Raw genomic sequence first — 20,178 nt, forward strand, 5'->3', positions numbered from 1 at the left:
GTGTCCTGGATATATCCTTGGCTCATTCATTTGTAAATGGCCACGACCGATGCGCAGGGTGTAGGAATACACCGAAAAGATGCCAACAATAAATTATTAATTACCCACAAGTTGGGGTTAACTCCTTTATGGGTTTTAAAAGTGGTGCGTCGTTTAATCATGTCTCAGTCTCTGTACTGGGCCCCAGATGTACGGTAAACATGTAATTCAGTATACAAGATTTTATTAAGAATTGTCCCAAGTTATAAAAGGTTTTGTGCCTCGTGCACTTAAATCAATTTTCATAAACTCTTTTCAAATGAGTCGGTTAAATTGTATTTACTAGTGAAAACTGACGTATTTTCAAAAGGCTAAGTGGCAGGTACTACTCATAATAGGCTGGGAGTTGCTCGGTGTCGAAAAAGAGGATCTTGCAAATCCTTAAAGATGCCATAAAGTCTGCTAAGCTTCATTTTAAACATTCTGTAGTGATCCTCCTGTGGATTAATATTACAGACTCGTCTATAGTAAATACTTTGATATTTTCAGACGTTTGAGTTTGTAATAATATTTTATATTCCAAAACTTCCGCTGTGCTATTCTGTGTGTGATTGACCATGATGATATCAACTACGTCACGATATTCCCCACCAGGCCCACCGGTGATATGTGGAAATATCAGGGTGTGACAAACAGGACGAGGAATTCACATTCCTGAACGCGTCCCAAAGGACGAGGAATCCCTATTCCTGTACCCATTCCCATTCCCACCGGGAATTTACCATGCTTTGTAGAAAAGTGTGAACTCACCTCGGTTTGCTCGGTTAGATTCTCAAATATCGCTAACAGTCAAGGTCGGTCAATCACGTCCTAGTATGATTTACAGTTAGTTATTTAGTGTCTTACAAATAGACCACAAAGTTCCTACACGTATCTATCACATAGCATGCATTACTTTAACTGTTTATGCCCGTATATATATATTTCCCATCCATTCCCCCACTCATAAGCATACATACGATAGTGCACGTAACACATATAGCATGTTAGATCATTCACAGATAGCATACTCGACATTTAGACATGCAAGTCACAACTTATATCAATTCAGCATTAATATTCAAAACCGGCTGTTTTCGGACATTTAAATACAATAGTTAAATTATTCCAAAAATTCCCAAATTTTTAAAGAATGTCCTAAACGTTCCAAATTTTTATTGTGTAAAAATATCCGGGTCCGGTTCATTACCAATATTTTATAAAAATTCATTTTTCGGACTGAACTCAGATTTATATATTTATGACCACAGTCCACGGAACAATTTATTAAAAATTCATCGAGCATCCGATTTACGAAATTCTAGTGGGTTAATTACATATACATCAGTGGTCATCTACAATACAAGTTTCATGATCCAACTCTACACAGAACCCGAGTTATGATAGAAAACAAAACATATATTTTCAGCAGAAAAATGCAGCTCTTGTTGCTGTTACGAAATGACGCTTTAAAAAAAGTAAACGAAGTCCAAAAATTATGATTCCAGTGCCATTAGAACCGTATTTCATAATACATAAATCTAGGCTTCAGAAAATACAGTTTTCGTTTTGTTAAAGTCCTGTTACAGCCAACTGAAGTTGGCTGTAATCACCAATCAGACTCCTGTTTTCAGCTTTTTAATATCCAAATGCGAGTTATATTGGTTCCGTTAACATGTTTAGCGATCAATAACGACATTTAACATTAACAAGTAATCAGCAAGTAATCAGCAACATATCAAAACAACTTGATACTAACATTATTACATCATTTTCCATCTTTAATAAAGCTTTATGTTCATCTTCTTAGTTCTTGTTATTTAGTGTTTTAAACATAAGTATCATGCTACAATATTTTAGCCATAAAACAAGATGAACAAGGGTTTGTCAAGAGCTTACTGCTAGCACAAGGCTAGGGTAGAATCTAGTGAAGAAGATGATGAAAAATGATGAAGAAGAAGCAATAAACAAAGTTCCTTTGAAGCTCCACAAGTTGCAACTTACTTGAATCACTTCCTAGGCTTGAATGGAACTCAAAGATGGATGAATGTGGTGGACTTGGGGTGGTGATGGTGGCGGCACAACCATAGCCGAGAGGGAGAGGGAGAGATGAGGGAGTTGGGCTGAATTTTGAGAAGTAGGGTGTGAGATATGAGAAGGTGTGATCTTGTAAGACACCATACTTATAATCTTCTTTCAAATATTATGTCCACTCCATCAAGTAAAATCTATATAAAATATTGAAGTAAAATCTAGGAGATATGTTGGTGGATTTTGTGAAGATTATGTGAAGATATGAGAAGATATGGTGATTTAATTTGCCATACTTAAGAGGTCTTTTCTAATATTTTGTCTAACATATCAAGCAACAAATCCAATCATATCTACACAAAATATATGGGGAAATCTAGTAGGATTTATGAAGTATGGAGGTGATGATTTGTGGGTCCCTTGTGGACCGATTTCGGTTAGGGGGGGGGGGTTGTTGTAACTTTTTGCAACTAATAGTTGATTTCCAAGTATGAACTTCCATATGGTATTTATTTGATATGTAGTGGGTGTTAGGGTGTTCGGGGATCACGACTAGCTCAAAAATTATTAAACAATGTATTTGACAAAAATTTAGTGTCCCGGGTAATGTCCGGTTGTTCGGTTAAATACCGTTTCGTTAAAGTGTTTAATTATTCCGTAAAGTGTCTATTATATATATTTTTGTAATACTTTTAATTCCTAACACATAGGAGAATATTCAGGACCATTTAGTCAATTTTTCTACACATGACTAGTGTGCTAATAAGCACATGTAAGTGTGACACAGTGATCAGAAAGCAGTTTAGTAATTCAACACAGTCATCAAGCATTTTAATTATCATTAAATAATCATACGGTTACATGTAAATTTGAGGGTTGTCACATTCTCCCCCTGTTAAGAAAATTTCGTCCCGAAATTTAGCGCGTGGTTACTAAGGAAGCTAGTTATGTTGTGTTGGTTTCCTGGTTTTCCTGGGGTGTCACATCATCCCCCCGTTGATTTGGAATTTCGTCCCGAAATTCTGCTGTAGCTTCAGCCTTAGTAGTGGTTGCATTTTTCTTAAACAGCTGGGGATACTTGAGTTTCATTTGGTCTTCTCGTTCCCAGGTATACTCTGGGCCACGACGAGAATTCCAACAAACTCGAACGAGAGGTATTCTGGTGTGCTTGAGAATCTTAACGTCTTGTCCCGTAATCTCTACTGGTTCCTCGACAAATCGCAGCTTGTCATCATTAGTGAGCTCTTTGAGAGGAACTATGAGGGTCTCATCTGACAAACACTTCTTCAGATTCGACACATGGAATACGTTGTGAACTCCACTGAGTTCTTCAGGTAGGTTCAGCCTGTAAGCGACTTTGCCAATTCTCTCAATGATCTCGAACGGTCCGACATAACGCGGGTTGAGCTTGCCCCGTTTGCCAAATCGGACTACACCTTTCCAAGGTGAGACTTTGAGCAGCACTCGATCCCCAACCTGGAACTCGAGTGGCTTTCTTCGCTTATCAGCATAGCTTTTCTGACGGTCACGAGCTGCCGCCATTCGTTGTCGTATCTGAGCAATCTTCTCGGTTGTATCTACTACGAGTTCTGGGTCAGTGATTTGACTATCGCCAACTTCTGCCCAACAGAGAGGTGATCGGCACTTGCGTCCATATAATGCCTCGAACGGAGCGGCCTGGATGCTGGTGTGGTAGCTGTTGTTATATTAAAACTCCACTAACAGGAGATGCTTTTCCCAGCCGTTACCAAAATCGATTACACATGCCCTAAGCATGTCTTCAAGAGTCTGGATGGTGCGTTCGGATTGCCCATCTGTCTGTGGATGATAAGCGGTGCTCATATCTAAACGTGAGCCAAAAGACTTATGCATAGCTTGCCACAGTTCAGAGGTAAAACGAGTGTCACGATCAGAAATGATGGAGGTTGGCACTCCGTGCCTTGATACCACTTCTTTTAAGTAGATGTCTGCTAGAGTAGAAAACTTATCCGTTTCTTTTATGGGCAGAAAATGTGCAGACTTGGTCAGTCGATCCACGATCACCCAAATGGTATCGTTTCCGCGTTGAGATCCGGGCAGACCAGTAACGAAATCCATGGAAATTTGCTCCCATTTCCATTTAGGTATCTCTGGTTGTTGGAGTGGGCCTGATGGTTTTTGGTATTCGACCTTTACCCTGGCACAAGTCAAGCATTTACTAACGTAGGTTGCTATGCTGGCTTTCATACCAGGCCACCAGTATGTAGTTTTTAAGTCATGGTACATCTTATCCGAACCAGGATGTACTGAATAACGAGACTTATGCGCTTCATCCATCACGAGCTCGCGTAGATCTCCATAAAGTGGAACCCAGATGCGTCCGTTAACATAGTAGGCGTCGTTTTCCTTTTGTTCTAGCCGTTGTCTCGATCCTCGCAGGGACTCAGCCCTGATGTTCTCAGCCTTCAATGCTTCATCCTGAGCATCGCGAATCTGAGCAGGTAGGTTAGATTGGATGGTAAGTTGCAACGCACGTACACGCCTAGGTATAGCATCCTTTCGGCTGAGGGCGTCGGCCACCACATTGGCTTTGCCTGGATGATATTTGATAGCGCATTCATAATCGGGGATCACGACTAGCTCAAAAATAATTAAACAATGTATTTGACAAAAATTTAGTGTCCTGGGTAATGTCCGGTTGTTCGATTAAATACCGTTTCGTTAAAGTGTCTATTATATATATTTTTGTAATACTTTTAATTCCTAACACATAGGAGAATATTCAGGACCATTTAGTCAATTTTTCTGCACATGACTAGTGTGCTAACAAGCACATGTAAGTGTGACACAATGATCAGAAAGCAGTTTAGTAATTCAACACAGTCATCAAGCATTTTAATTATCATTAAATAATCGTACGGTTACATGTAAATTTGAGGGTTGTCACATTTTGTTTGGCCGGGTAATTTCGTTTGGAGAAGTAATTTCGCTTGAGATTTGATTTCGTTTGAAAATTGGACATTTCATATCAAGATCATTTCACGTCAACCGAGTGTCAGTTTATTTCAAGTTGTTGTTTAAACTGAATGTGTTTGTTTGTTTGTTGTCTCCAGGTAATTCAAGAAATTTTCATCATGGCTGAAGAATTCTACAACACTTTCTACAATGCGTTTACCTCACATTCGTTGGAAACTTCAGATGTTACACCCAAAGCGATAACAAAATCAATTAAAGACAACATAAAACATGACAATTTTTATGGAACCTATTCGAAACCACCTAAACTAGAAAATATAGAGGACTACATTTGGTGGAAAGAAAGGTTTATCAACTGGAATAAAACTTATGCACATGAAAGCTGGTTTTGCTTGGAGTTTGGATACGATAGACCTGCTGATGACAAAGGAGAAGAAATCCCGCTCAAAAGTTTTACAGAAGAAGACAAACGAAGATTTTCATACGAGCAGAAAATGATCGCCTTAATTCAACAATCGATTCGAGATGATATTTTTTCGTTGTTAATTCATGATGGGTCTTCAAAATCTGTGTGGGAAGCTTTACGGGTAAAAGCTGAGGGGTAAACAAATCAAGAAAAACAAAATTACGTTATTAAAAAAGGAATTTGATTTGTTCGATAGTTTGAAAGGTGAATCTGTTAGGCAAATGATTGAACGCTTTTGTCACCTAAAAATAGAACTTGAGAGGTTTGAAATTGTGAAAACAAGAGAAGAAATAATTGACAAAATCATTGAAGCGTTACCACGAGCTAATCAGTGGCAAACGTTTGTGTTTATTTTGAAAAATGTTGCGTTATATGATTCAATTACTCTTGATGTTTTGTTAGAAAAAATTGAAAGCCATGACCTTGAGTTGCAAAAGCAAAGCAAGATGAGCAGTTCGTCACATCATCAGAATGTTGGTTTTTATTACAAAGGTAACATACCTTTGGTGAAAGTAAGTGAATCACCAAAGACCGGAATCAGTGTTGAAAAGATGAAAGAACCACAAACAAACTCATCAAGCTACAATTCTGGATATCATTCATCTTCAAAAGCAAGTTCTGAAGAATCAGTGGAGATATTGTGCAACATTTCTCTCAAATTGAAGAATTCTCCGGCAATGAGCATCAATGCAGCTAAACAGCAAATGAGTTTTCTTGCATCAGTTCTGGAATCATATGAAGGTCTAGTTGCAGGCAAAATTGGAAACTCCGAATTGACCAAAGAAGACTACGACCAGATTGATCCCGAAGAAATGGAGCTCACAGACATTCGCTGGTGTTTGGCAAGTTGCATCCGCAGAGCTCAGAGATACATGGAGATTACCGGGAAGCAATCATTGGGTGGTCCGTCAACAAAACTTGGATTTGATAAGTCCAAAGTGACCTGCTTCAAATGTTAGCAAAAAGGTCATTTCAAGAGAGAATGCAACAATTCTACATCTAGTGAAAATGAACAACCTTTCAATGATGATTATTATCGAAAGGCGATTTACCATCGCAGTAAAGAAGAACCGAAAATGATTGAGAATAATCCTAGAGAAAAATCAAGAGCTCTTGCTGTATTCCATGATGATGAAGGTTTTGATTGGAGTTAGATACATCCAGAAGAAGATCAAGTTGTAACAGCTCATGGCAGAAAAACATCAAAAAGCCAACATCATGTCTTTGTTGCTGAAATAACAGAGAAAACTCGAGAAGAGATTTTGAGAGAAAAAACTGATAGAGAAATTTTCATTGTTGGATGCAAAATGGAGAAGATGCAGGAAGAATATGAAAATGTTGTTCGAAACAAAAGATGGGATAAGAAACAAGAATGTTTTGTTAACAAGGAAGGAGAACCAGTTGTTCCCAAAAGTGACATAGTTCACCATGATGTTCTTCTAGTAATTCCTCGATCCGGCGAATATTATTCAAATGTTGCAAAAGACAAAACATATGCAAAAAGGCTGGATAAAATCATCAGAGATGCTATGACATCAAATCTGAGGAAGAGGAATGAAGAAAGAATGAAGAAGAATATTGAGAATCTGGTTGATGATTTGAAGAAAGTTGCTGAGGAGGTCAAGGTAGAAGAAGTGAAGATTCTTGCAAAGGATGCTGCTGAAGAAGAACAGAAAATGGAAGAAGATGAGAAGGTAGCCGAGATAGAAAAGGTTGTTACTGAAGAACAGCAAGTTGAAGAAGCTAAGAAGAAGATGGAAAGTTCAGCATATGTTGTTGGTGATGCTGGTACTGGTGAAGAAAAGAAAAGTGAAGCTAATCAGAAGCAAACACCAAGGTATCAATCACTGAGGTAAATCTGATTCTGAAGTCTTAAATGAAATTGTTGAACAGTGCAAGAAATGCATGGAACCATGCAGTGCTTGTACTGAAAAAGACGAAAAGTTCAGAACAAGAGATTGTGAATTCAATAAAATCGAAAAAGTTTTCAAAAATAAATATAAAGAAATGTTAGAAAACGAAAAGGTTTTGAAAGACAATGATGAAAAACTTTTGGAAAAATGTAAAAAATTAGAAAAAGAAAATGAAGTTTTTGAAAGAAAATATTTTGAAAAAGACAGAAGAATGTGATCAAAAGAAAATATTTGTCAAGAAATGAAAAAGGAATATGATTCTATAAAATTGGCATATCACATTACAAAAGAGTCATATGAAAAGGTGAAGGGTGAAATGAAATCTGTTCAATGAAGATTGAAATACTGTTCTGAAACAACAAAAGAACTAAAACGAATGTATGAAATTAAACAAGATGTTGTAAATTCATATATTGAAGATGTTGCTAAGCTAAAACGTCAGATTGTTGATTTAGAACAGGATAACAACAAATTAAAAAGTTATCACACGTCATCATATGTGCTTGAAAGAATTTTCAACATAAAACCGAATGGGAAAGATTCTGAGCTAAACAAGAAAGGTATTGGCTCAGAGTTTCATCAAGTTCCACCACCGGAAAAGTTTGCATTTTATGATGATGAAAAGGTCGAAAAAGCTTTCAACGTGGTAGATCAATTGCCAGATAACATTGACGTAACCTATTCCAAATCTGATGATTCTAGTGATTTAGAGGTGGTAGGTAAGGTCGTTGAAAGTGTGTTGAAAGAAGAGTCGGTTGATATAGGTAATTCTGAATCACAGGATGAAAATGAAGGTAATTTTCATGATGGATATCTGAAAAATACAAAATCCGAGAAAAATTTGAATGATGATTCAAAAGGATTGGTGTACACCATTATTGGATCGGACAAATTATTCTTAGATGTTGTATTCCAGATTCAGAATGTGATTTCAGAAAAGATTGACAATGTTCTCAAAATGGTTGAGATTGAAAAATCTGAAATTTCAAAATTTGCTGGAAAGTGTTAGAAAACTTTTTATAACAAACCTAGTTTCAAAAAGAAAAACATGAAGGCTGGGTTGGGTTATAAGAAGAAACAAAATGGGAAGAAAAATGAAATGCCAAATTATCAGGCAAAAATGAATTTTGTTCATGGAACAACTGCAGAAGAAGAGAAAGAACTAAAATTTAGATGACAGTCTAATGACGAGCTCTTAGCTCAAAAGAAAAAGCAACAACCACAGGTCAAAGATGTATCCAAGAGAACATGTTTCAAATGTGCTCAAATTGGACATCTTGCACGCAAGTGTCCAAATCTGAAACTTGTTGATGTTGACAAAAAGAAGTCTGAAAATGTTGAGAAACAAAAATCTGAGGATGTGAAACAAAGGTCAACCAGATTTGATTCGAAAAAAACTTGGAGGTATAATACAAAGAAATTTGCTTCCAATCAAACTTGGAAATCAAACCCGAATAGGTTCGATTCAAGACAGACCTGGAACTCTCACACACCCAGATTCAGAACAACGCAAAGTTGGAAAACATCAGTTGATATGACAAAACCTCAACAGTTTTGGAAATCAAATGTTGTTCAAAGTCAAAATGTTCAAAAAGAGTCACATTTTTACAAAAGAGGGACTCCAAAAGGTCAAACATGAAGTGTTAAGAAACAAATGACTTTGGCAAATGAAGAAAAGTTGAAGTGCAAATTGAAAAAGTCTTTGTTCAAAATGACAAAGATTTTCCGACATTGAATGAAGTTTATTGTGTTGAAATGCCTAAGGTCAAACAGACCTGGGCAAAATTGTTCAAGTAACTGAATAAGTTGAATGTGCAGGTGTTCAAGAAAATCGAAGACTGTGAGAATGAAAAACTGAGCAGCCTGGCACAAGAGGAGGAGGCTGCTGGATTCTATGTTGGTTAAAACAGGGAGTTTAGTTTATTTGTTTTCTGTACATAAATAAACTATATTACAAAAACCCTAAAAATTGAAAAATTTAGAAACCAAAAATATGTTTTTATTTTGTCAAAAATCCAAAAATTCAAAAAATATGTTACTTGAATATGCCGAAACCCTCACGGCGGAACAAACATGATTAGTTTCACAAGACTGAAAAACGGTTTTCAAACTGAAAAAGATCAATGTGTTGTAAATCATGGGGGTATTTATTGCTTTTCATGCAATTCGGTACACATTAATCAGAAAATGGATGGCGAGACAAAGCTATCAGCATCGGTTATCAAATTTTCTTTTAATGGTTTTGCATTTCAGGGGGAGTAATATTGTCAGAAAATCCAAAAACATTTGAAAATTTGAAAAAGCCAAAAACATGATAAAATACAAAAAATTGAGTTTTTGTGTAAAAAGAGGAAATGATAGTACATCAGTAGACAATCACAATACGCTAAAGAAATGGAATGTTTTAATGTGATAAATGGTATCACTGATGATGTGCCAGTAGATTTTTACACGCTTAGTAGATTGTGTTTGAGATATAAACCTAAAAATCAAGATTTACTTATCTCGTGGGGAACATCTCTCGGATATATAGGTAACCCCTGAAATCTTGTTTGAAGGGCTTTCTATTTCTGACATACTAGGTCTTTGTGCGTGGTGATATCTGGGGTATTATACCTGGACTTCTGATTTTGCGGGAGCAATAGCCTAGTCCTCGTATAATACTTTGCATTGCTTTAATCATAAAGCCCACCCTCAGCATAAAAAATGATGAAACATTGAAAAATGCTAATCATGTGCTGTTGAAGAAAAGATCCCCAAACGGGACACACCTGAAAGTCGAGTCGTCATCTCTCTGCACGAACGGAAGTTCTGACCTGAGCTCTCACGGTTTCGCATTACCTGTTTACAAATATCATTAGTGTATATTCACCTGTAAGACTGAATATAGGAGTCTGGATACGGGAGTATATTTTGAGATAGGACACGCGAATAAGTTAAGTCCTTAAAACATTAAATCCGTATCTCGAAACAGTTGAACTTTGTGTGAAAATTTAAGTGGATCAGTATACTGACAATCTAAGTGAATCGTTTAAAACTTAAAGTGTTTAAAGCTCAACGGTACTAGTGATTTGTCATAAACTGATATGATCCTCTGACACGAACTCAAACAAAAATAATGTCTGTAAATATTTCTTTACTGCTTTATATTTTCAGAAAAATTCAAAAAGATTTGATTTCTGCATTATTTTTGACAACTGATGTCTGAGTGCTGAGTTTCAAAATCTGAGTATGCTGATTGTATTTCTAAGAATCAAACAAGTTCATTAATTTGAAACTTGAAGTTTTATAATAAAAAATCAAAAACAGTTTGTGAGATCTCCAAGGTCATTAACTTGGACTTGGATGATTAACCGTGAAGGATTTGGATTCTTAGATTGTTAAAATAAGTTGAATAGAGCCAGTTTCTGATCCTGTTCGTTGAAACTGCTAAATCAATGAAAATTGTTGTTAGAGAGTTGAATAGAGCCAGATTACGATTTCTGGACAATTTCAAAAGATTGTTACTTATAAATGTTTGAGTGTTGCAGATGTGATTCCAGATTACGATTCCGACAGCTGAGTCTAAGGGGGAGTCTGAAGTCAAGCTCAAAGCAAGGGGGAGTTTGTAGACTGAAAGCAAGGTGACGATCCCAAAGCACGGAAGCTTAACGAAAGGGGGAGCCTGAAGAGAATGTTTCTAAAAGATGTTAAAGAAAGAGCCAGAGTAAGATACTGGTATAACATTCAAGATGGAAGCTGATGGAAGAAGATAAAGATTGATAGATGCTTACAGTGTTAGACAATTTGAAAAGCGCAAAAAGACTGATCAAGACTGAAGATGTGTCGTGCTGAAGACTAGACGCTGAAGACTTCGTCAACATCCAAGGGGGAGTCTGTTAGAGCACTATGTCTGTTGACTTCGTCTTGTATCATGTTATGTAATAGGATTGATAGATCAGGGCTCGTTGTACGAGAAAATAGGTTTTATGTGGTTTAGGGTAATCCCGCATGAAATTACCAAGATGGTAATTCCGCACGGAATAGGTAATTCCGCTTGAATGATTAATTCCGCATGAAGTTAACAAAGTTAATTCCGTACGGAATTAGCTCAAGCTAATTCCGCATGAAACGAACCTTGTTAGTTCCACACGGAATTACACGCCTATATATACCTGTGATTCCGTTTCATTTGTAACTTTTTCTGATTTGGTACCGAAGTGCTGCCAAATTGTCTCGAGGTGCTGTAACACTATTACAACAATAATAGAGACATATTATAAGTGAATCAAGCTGTTATCTTGTCCGTTTCATTGATTCCGCCTTTGATTCGGATCCAAAACTCTTCTGAACGACTCATTCGGGTCATACAACGATCCTACAAGATCTATAAAAAACTGACGTTGGACCGGATTTGCCGGTGTAATCTGCCTGACATTGGAGTTTTCGATCGGTTTAACTTCCGGCAACCATTCGTAGGCGTCAGTTTTATCTAGTTGTGATACAGGGGAGGCACCACCGTCACGGCGAAGAGGCGGATTGAAACCGTCAAACGCGAGAGAAACCGTCACCGGTGTTGTTTAGCGATTGGCGATTGAGGACGATCACCGGAGTAAAAGTTTCGAAGTGGCAGTGAACGCCGGTTGTTAGAGGGAAACATCAATTTATGGGATTTGTTTGTTCTAAAGTACTGATTAAATAATCCTATCCTGGCAATCTAAAACCCATATCGGAAATCTCATTTGTTATGTTCCAAAGGATCAAATTTTTTAAATCAATTCAAAAACATTAGTATTCTTACTGTCTCTTTCTGTTTGCGTGTGAAAAAGAATGTTGCAGTATAGAAAAAACCTTTACCGATTACCGGTTTGTAAAATCGAAATTTATTTGCATCCTTTGGATATATATACTGTATAAAAACTTGGAAAACACATTGTGAAGATTATGATGACATGTACCTGGATGTAGGAGCCGAAGATGTTCGGAATCACAAAACAGAAACAGAGTCTGATGAATATGTGTTGTGGCCGGCGACGGGAAACGGCTACCAAATCTTGTGATTGATTTCCGATAAATCTCAGTTGGTTAGAGTCTTCGTGCTGATAACATGATAAAAACCAAAGAGGAATAGAGATAAAACTGAATTGTTATGATTCATTCTTGACAACATTACGATATACAGTTATACATAACTATAAACCCTAAAGCTCATAAGTAATGGGTTGGACCTAAAATGTCTGGTTTATAACATTACGAAAATTAAAAAGGTTTAAATAATTGGTATACAAGGCACCAAACACAAAAGAAATCGACTTTTGACTCCTAATTAACTATTACCAATATATTCAAGAAAAAGAAAAAAAAAACATCCAAAGTGTTAGCTTCATATATCTGAGAAAGGTGTTGAGAAAATTGGTATACTTTGTGGGTGTTTAAAGAAATTATCGGGATTAACTTTGGCCTTGATTCAGATCAACTTCTTAAAATTCTTCATTTTCCAATACCTTTCTCCCCAAACACCTTACACCTGCTTCTTCATATGTAGTAGCTCTATCAAAACCCAAATCAAGATCATTGAAATTCATCTTATCCAAAAAGGAAAAGAAAAAAGCTTTGTTATTTCCACAAAGAATTGAATTGAAGTAATCAAACTACATCTACACTGTTAAGCTATCAAGAATCACCATCATTACCTCAAAAATCCTTGCTTCTAACACTGTATGAGTTTTACTAAAATTTCTATAAATTAAAAATTAAAATCCCAATCACCTATCATACTTTAAACCGTAAAATCTGGGTCTAATCTCAAATTAAATACATAGGTGATACAATTACAGATAACAATTACCTGAAACAGAATAAGTGAGACGTACGAGAGAAGCCGTACATGTTTTGCTAAAAGCTCCGGCAATACCTCCGGAAAGAAGTTGCGATATCGTGCCAATCTTCAAGGACTGTGGATGACGTGGCGGAGGAGTCGGTGACACCGCTGCCTCTACCGGCTGCAGCTTTTGCAGAAACCTCACGACAGAGCTGCCATCCACGATTCTTGTGAGGACTGTTACAGTCCTCGTTAGGTCTTTTCCTCTGCCTCTCTCCATCTCGTCATCGTCGCTGCCTTCGAAGGCATGGCAGCAGCCTACTCCGTCTCCCCCATCTCTTCTCCAATCCCTCCCTCTGGATCTCGGAATCTAGAATGTGTGAGTGGGTGGCAGGCAATTTGGGGAAGCAAGACCCCTTAAGCCATCCGTAGTCATAAAGCCCCTTTGTGTTAGTTATGCGACACGTGTCGTGCCACGTCACATAGGGGTTTTATGGGGCGTTATATCACTAGAGCCCGTAGTCATAAAGTCCCTACCAATCATTACCTAATTATTAATTTTCATTTTTATTAATTAATTAAAAAACACTTAACTTTTTTTGATTGGTCCATTTTTGAAAACAAGCCCCCATACAGCCGCTATGGAGATAGCGCTACCCCTTTTTTTGCCCCATAACGCCGCCCGTCCTGGTGTGCTAGGTGCTATGGGGGCGTTATATATAGGAGAAAATGGCGCGACATACAGCCCCATTATACATGCTCTTAACATGTGTGTAAAAAGAAACGTGTCAATACCATCACATGCCGCCAAGCTGCTCACTTGCTCACTGTGGTCCAATGAAGACGTGCCAGGCTTGACTGATACTGTTCATTCCATTGCTCTATTATCATATTATTATTATATATATTAAGATAAGATTTATAAAAATAAAAAATTTTAGATTATTATAATATAAGGCTCCGAACACAAAAGAAATTTACTCTTAAATCCTAGTTATTGCCATAAAATAAAAAAGTTTAGATTATTATAATATAAGGCTACAAACACAAAAGAAATTTACTCTTTGACTCCTAGTTATTGCCAATTTATTCAAGAGAAAAACAAAACACAAAAGAAATTGACTCTTGACTCCTAGCTTCACATATCTGAGAGAGGTCTTGAGAAAACCGGTATACTTTGTGGGTGTCTAAAGAAATTCTCCGGATCAACTTTAGCCTTGATTCGGATCAACTTCTTAAAGTTCTCCCTTTTCCAATACCTTTCTCCCCATTCACTTGCTTCTTCATATGTAGCACTATCAAAACCCAAATCAAGATCATTGTAGTTCATATACGCCTCCCTCGGGTTACTCGTCACGTATGGTTCCAAAGTCTTATCAAAGCTTCGGAGCCAAGCCAACCGTCTGAGTGATATCAAGGTCTTGTCCGAAGGCTGATCCACGAAGTCCACCCTCTTGAACACTTGGTACAACACCCCAGCTCTATGGGGATACGGAATTGCTGTATCTGAGTACTCCTCCATCTTCCCACCAAATGTGTACATGAAGAGAGTCTGTGAGTTGTCGTTTTCAAACATCTTTCTCCAGAGCTTTCTTAGCCCGCTTTTGGGAATTGGAGTTCGGACATAGTCTGATTTTCCTTTGAAGCTCAGCTTGGGGATTGCTGACCGGTTTGCTAGAACCGATGTTGGGGTAGAGATGTTAAAGCCTCCAAACTCAAGGGTGGTTTGGACCATTCGTACTTCTTGGCAGACTTCTCGTGTCACATTGAGCTCTGGGAAACTTTGGTTCAACAATGGAAGCAGTGTGTCAATATTGCCTTGATAAATACCGTGAAACAATATTCGTACGGTTTTCTGAGTGGTGTTGCCTATATACTCGGTGTTAAGCTGAACTCTGATGAGTAAATCACGATCAAATTTCGGTAACACGTATTGATATTTATGGAAAATGTCCGTCGCACCTTGCTCGAGAGTATAACTCACCATGAAAAGAGTAACTCTTTCAGGCACCGGAACCAAATTCAGCTTCCACTGGAGAACAATTCCGAAACTGGAAGCACCACCGCCACGAAGCGCCCAAAACAAATCTTCACCCATCGATTTCCTATCAAGAATGTTTCCATTAACATCCATGAAACGAATATCCAAAACATTATCGGCACCAAGCCCGTATTTCCTCAACAGGTTTCCATACCCACCACCGCTCAAGAACCCGCTAACACCGACTCCAGCCCAAATACCAGCTGGAAAATACAAGGTGTCGGTTAACTGAGAAATAGTGTAGTAGAGCTCACCAAGCAAAGCGCCACCCTGGACCAGCGCGGTCCGGTTTTCAACGTTGATCTCTATAGCCCTCATGTTGACGAGATCAAGCATGACAAACGGAGCGTTCGCGGTGTATGAGATGCCCTCGAAGTCATGCCCACCGTCCCGGATCCTGAACTCGTATCCATGTTTCTTGGCGCATAAAAGAGCGGTTTGGATCTGGGTTTCGTTGGTGGGAGTAACGATGACCGATGGTTTATAAATGTAGGATTTGTTGAACCGAATAGGGTCGGCTGCAGCTTGCCAAACGGGTATGTAAGAAGTGTTGACCGGGGTGAAAACGAGTTGAGAGATGGTGGTGACATTGTTGGAGTTGGATTGGAGACAGGTTATGAAATCTTCGGAAGTTGAAGTAACATCGAAAATGGAAGACAATGCTCCAAATGAAACACAAAAAGAAAGAGAAAGAACTAAGAGGAACACTGAACAAGAGTTATTCATGTTTTGGTGGGTTTGGTGAGTCTATTGGCATTCAAAGAACCTATTTATGAATGAGAAGGCGATTGGTGGGTTTGGTGAGTCTAATGGCATTCAAAGAAACTATTTATGAATGAGAAGGCGATATGGACGAAAAAACGGGGAAATTGGGTTATCTTCTTGAGAAATTACTAAAACAACCTTTTTGATCAAAAAAGGAGATCTAGCCTTTGACTTATCTTCACACCGAAACAGCCATTAATTAAATGAACAGATGTCTTTTGCGCACACAAGTCGCAAGGCGCAAATAATTATCTATATCTTCTTGATTATAATATGTTTTTCCTTTTGTAATTAGTAGGGTTGTCGGCGAACAGTTCGTGAATCGTTCGGTGGGAAGTTTGTTTGTATTCATTCGTTTATTAAACGAACGAACACGAATAAGAAATTTCGTTCGTTTAGCTAAATGAACAAACATGAACAAAGGTCGCGTTCATTCACTTATGTTCGTAAACGTTCGGTAACGTGTTCGATAGTTCATTAGTATTTTGTTTTTATATTCTATTTAAATATTACAAGATCGTGACAAATAAAGTATTTAGTAAGTGTTAGTGTATTATATGATCTACTCAAGAACGCGTGTTTTTTATTGTTTGTTTTCATTTGTATTCATCAACGTTGGTTGCCTAAAATTAATACACAAACACAAACCAACATGAATAAGTTTATTTCCTTAACAAACGAACACAAACATAAAATCTCGTTTGATAAGTGTTCATGAACTGTTCGTGAACCTATATATATTCTTTAACAAACGAACACGAACAAGGTCTTGTTCGTGTTCGTTCGGTTTGTTTGCAGTCCTAGTAATTAGGCAGTGAAGACTCGATTTTATTAATGATATATTTTCCTTTTGTAATTAGGAAGTGGTCAGGACTCGATTTAAAAATTAGTCACTTTTAGCGTGCTTTTTTGAACAAATTCACCCAACTTGCAGTTTTGTTTTCAACCCCTTGTGTTTAGCCGCCAGGGTCCATTCGTTTATTACAACTGTTTTCTTGTTATCGTTTGTTTTTTATTGTATCTGATCTCTAAAAAAACTTTGTATGTGCACTCAATGATTACCGACTCGACTTTTGCCAAGGTGTTGAAAAAGGAGAAAAAAACTAAGATTTGCGATAATATGTTCAACTCATTGGTTCCTTATCTGGTGTTCAGCAAGTTGAAGTTGAGGATACCAAAAACAGTCTTGACATGGCTGGTTTTTATCAAACCTCAAAGACAAATTACATGGGAGAACAGGAGGTGATCATCTTGCTCATGTATATAGTAGATGTAACAAAAATACAAAACTAAATAATAATAATAATAATTAACAAGGTTGGAGGATCGATCTGCAAGTGTTGTATTTATCCTAGACATCTACGAACTAATGTTCAAAAGAATAAGTAATTGAAACACAAACTTACATGTTATTAAAGTTGTCTTACAGCTTAGTATTTTTACATATAATAAAGTGACGTCGTTTATCATTTCATTATTTTGATTTGAGTTATCTCTTTTGGTTGTTATACCGAGCACTAATAGCATACCTAGCTACCATAACAAACCTAATCAAAACCGACCGAATTTTCATTGTGTAGCGAGAGAAAACCCTAATAGTTTATTTATCACATATGTTCCCTCATGTGTAGACATACAATTATTATTTAGTGTTATAACCAAATTATATTTAATGTGTATAATTACATATATATCCTCCACAAACTCAAGGACACATGTTCCTCAATATCTCTTTCTATTTTTTATCTCTTTCACATAACTGACCGATGATGAACTCCTGCAGTGAAACCAACATTTAAAAAATGAGTAATAATAATTACACTAGAGTTTACAAGTAACGTAATTTTAATCTAGACAACAAAATTAGCCATGAAAAACCCTAGATTCATTTTGAAAAGTCTTGAAAATATCTATGTATCACTCAACATTTTGTTGGTGCACTTGTGTCTGTACTTTGTCTGTATTCGGTCTGTATGTAACGATGTCCTGATTTGTGTTGTAAGTTGACCAAGTCAACCATCCTCCGGTTTGACTTGGACAACAGATTGTATGTTGAAAGATGTTCTGATCGAAGGATAGTTCCTCGAAGGATGGTGTTAATCCTTCGAGGTGCACGAAAGATATGGTTCGACTGATTAGACCTCGAAGGATGATCCTTCGAGGTCAATGCTCATCTTTCGAACATCTTGTGATCGATAGATGATCCTTCGGACCATCTATCGGATCCTTCGATCCAGACTTCATGAGCTGGGTATATATACCCATGCATGTGTTGAGTTTCGGTAGACAGTTAAGCACACAGACAAGAGATAGAGAGCTTGAGAGCATTCTGCTGGAAACACACACACACACTTGAGAGTTTACATCTTTGGTTTTGTAAACATTGTGCTTGTAACCGTAAACCTTCATACGTATTAATACAGTGGTGTTAATCGGTGAAATCTTGTGTGCTTGTTTCTCTACTTGTTTCATCCCGGTTTGCCTACTAGCTTGGATTCCGCACTTGCTAGTGGGTTAGTATAACAAGGTTTAGGTTTGTTCTCGATCCTCCGAGAAAAGGGACCTTCAAGTGGTATCAGAGCCTCGCTCTTTACCTTGTTTAAAACCGGTTTGTTCGAGTTCTTTGGTGTGTGTTTGGACACTTGGTTTAGCACTCGTTTTTGGTTGTTTCCTTGCATTTTGAAACTGAAAAACGGATACTAAACCTATCGGGAGTGTTCGGGGTCGGTTTGGGTAACATAAAAATCGTTTTGTGAAACTTTGAACTTTCCGGCCATACTTCCGGTTTGTCTCCGGTGACTGAACTTGAGGATAAGGTTGCCATTTTGGGTAAACTTTTTGAAAGTCAAAAAGTTGGTGAAAAAGTTGGTGGCAGAACATCCTTTCTGCCGAAAGTTGGTATACCAACCTGTCCTTTCGTGTCAGTGTGTCAGTAAGCTTCCGAAGGATATCTTTCGATTTCGAAAGATCACCTTTCGATTGGAGACAGCTCGAAAGATTAGCATCCTTCGAGTAGTCTTTCGAAGTCTAAGGGTTATCCTTCGTAGTTGGAATCTTTTCGTAAGTTGGTTGTCCGAAAGATAAGGATACATCTCGAAAGATAAGGATCTTTCACTGTGAATCCTTCGAGATCAGTATTCGAAAGATATAGATCTTTCGAACTGTGAATCTTTCGTGATAATCAGTCGAAAGATAAGGATCTTTCATTGCGTCATCTTTCGAGACCTGTGTTCGAAACATAAGGAGAATCTCTCGAAATCATCTTTCGAAAGATAAGGATCCTTCGTATAAGTCAATCTTTCGAAGTCATCCTTCGAAGTCTTTGTTCGAAACTCAACAAGGATCTTTCGAACCCTGTTGATCATTCGAACAAGTATTGATCTTTCGAACAGGTTGCATCTTTCAATTCATATCTGTTTTTGTACTTAACAGTTTGTGGTGTGTAGGTTTGGTAATTAATATTTGATCAAAATGAGCTGTACAAGTCCATGGGATTGGAGTTTGGACTCACGAAACAATCAAGAGTTAGTCACTGCTGCAGATTGGGCAAAGAGTATGGTTCCACAGCCATCAATTAGTCCAAGTCAATGGGCTTTGGTATCCAATCAAAGTCAAAGTCTTCAGAACCTTCTGATTAGTGAAAGTGAAACTGGCAGCAACAATCGTCCACCTAAGTTGAACCATATGAACGATTTTCCATCATGGAAAAACCGTTTTCACACATATGTTCAAGGGCAAAGCACTGATCTTTGGACGTGTTTCATCAATGCGTTCAATACTAATCTTGAAACTGCTGCGTCAACTTCAGAGGGTTATGCAAATATGCTTGAAAATGACAAGAAGGCTTATGAATTGGAGAAAAAGGCCTTTGCCACACTTACTCAAGCACTCAACAAAGACATCTACCATCAGTTTTCATATTGCAAGACCACGAAAGCATTGTGGGATGCCTTAGTTGCTAGAGGAGAAGGCAATGCAGCTGCTCGAAAATCTCGGCATGATTTGTTGAAGAAAGAGTTTGAATCTTTTCAGTTTTTGGAAAACGAGACTCTGAATGATATGATCACACGTTTCTATCATTTGATTAGCGAGATGTGTGCTTAGGGAGTTGTCGCTACTCAACAAGAAATGGTGAGTAGATTTGCTGACGCCTTACCTCCAAAGTGGAGTTCCTTCATTGAACTGTTGA

At 37.7% G+C, this 20,178-nt stretch overlaps 1 protein-coding gene across 1 annotated transcript; it reads right to left on the reverse strand.

Annotated features, from left to right (window-relative positions):
• Positions 1 to 14,180: 14,180 nt before the first annotated feature.
• Positions 14,181 to 16,043, reverse strand: LOC110865143 (berberine bridge enzyme-like 8). Its single transcript, XM_022114359.2, has one exon. It carries the CDS (start codon positions 15,948 to 15,950, stop codon positions 14,322 to 14,324), a length of 1,629 nt encoding a protein of 542 aa, XP_021970051.1. The 5' UTR covers positions 15,951 to 16,043; the 3' UTR covers positions 14,181 to 14,321.
• Positions 16,044 to 20,178: the final 4,135 nt, after the last annotated feature.

The sequence above is a fragment of the Helianthus annuus genome, chromosome 6 (genome assembly GCF_002127325.2).
Source record: "Helianthus annuus cultivar XRQ/B chromosome 6, HanXRQr2.0-SUNRISE, whole genome shotgun sequence".
Taxonomy (NCBI): domain Eukaryota; kingdom Viridiplantae; phylum Streptophyta; class Magnoliopsida; order Asterales; family Asteraceae; genus Helianthus; species Helianthus annuus.

Bases quoted from the DNA above. Each gene is read 5' to 3' on its own strand.
- LOC110865143 (XM_022114359.2), bottom strand. From the start codon at position 15,950: ATGAATAACTCTTGTTCAGTGTTCCTCTTAGTTCTTTCTCTTTCTTTT.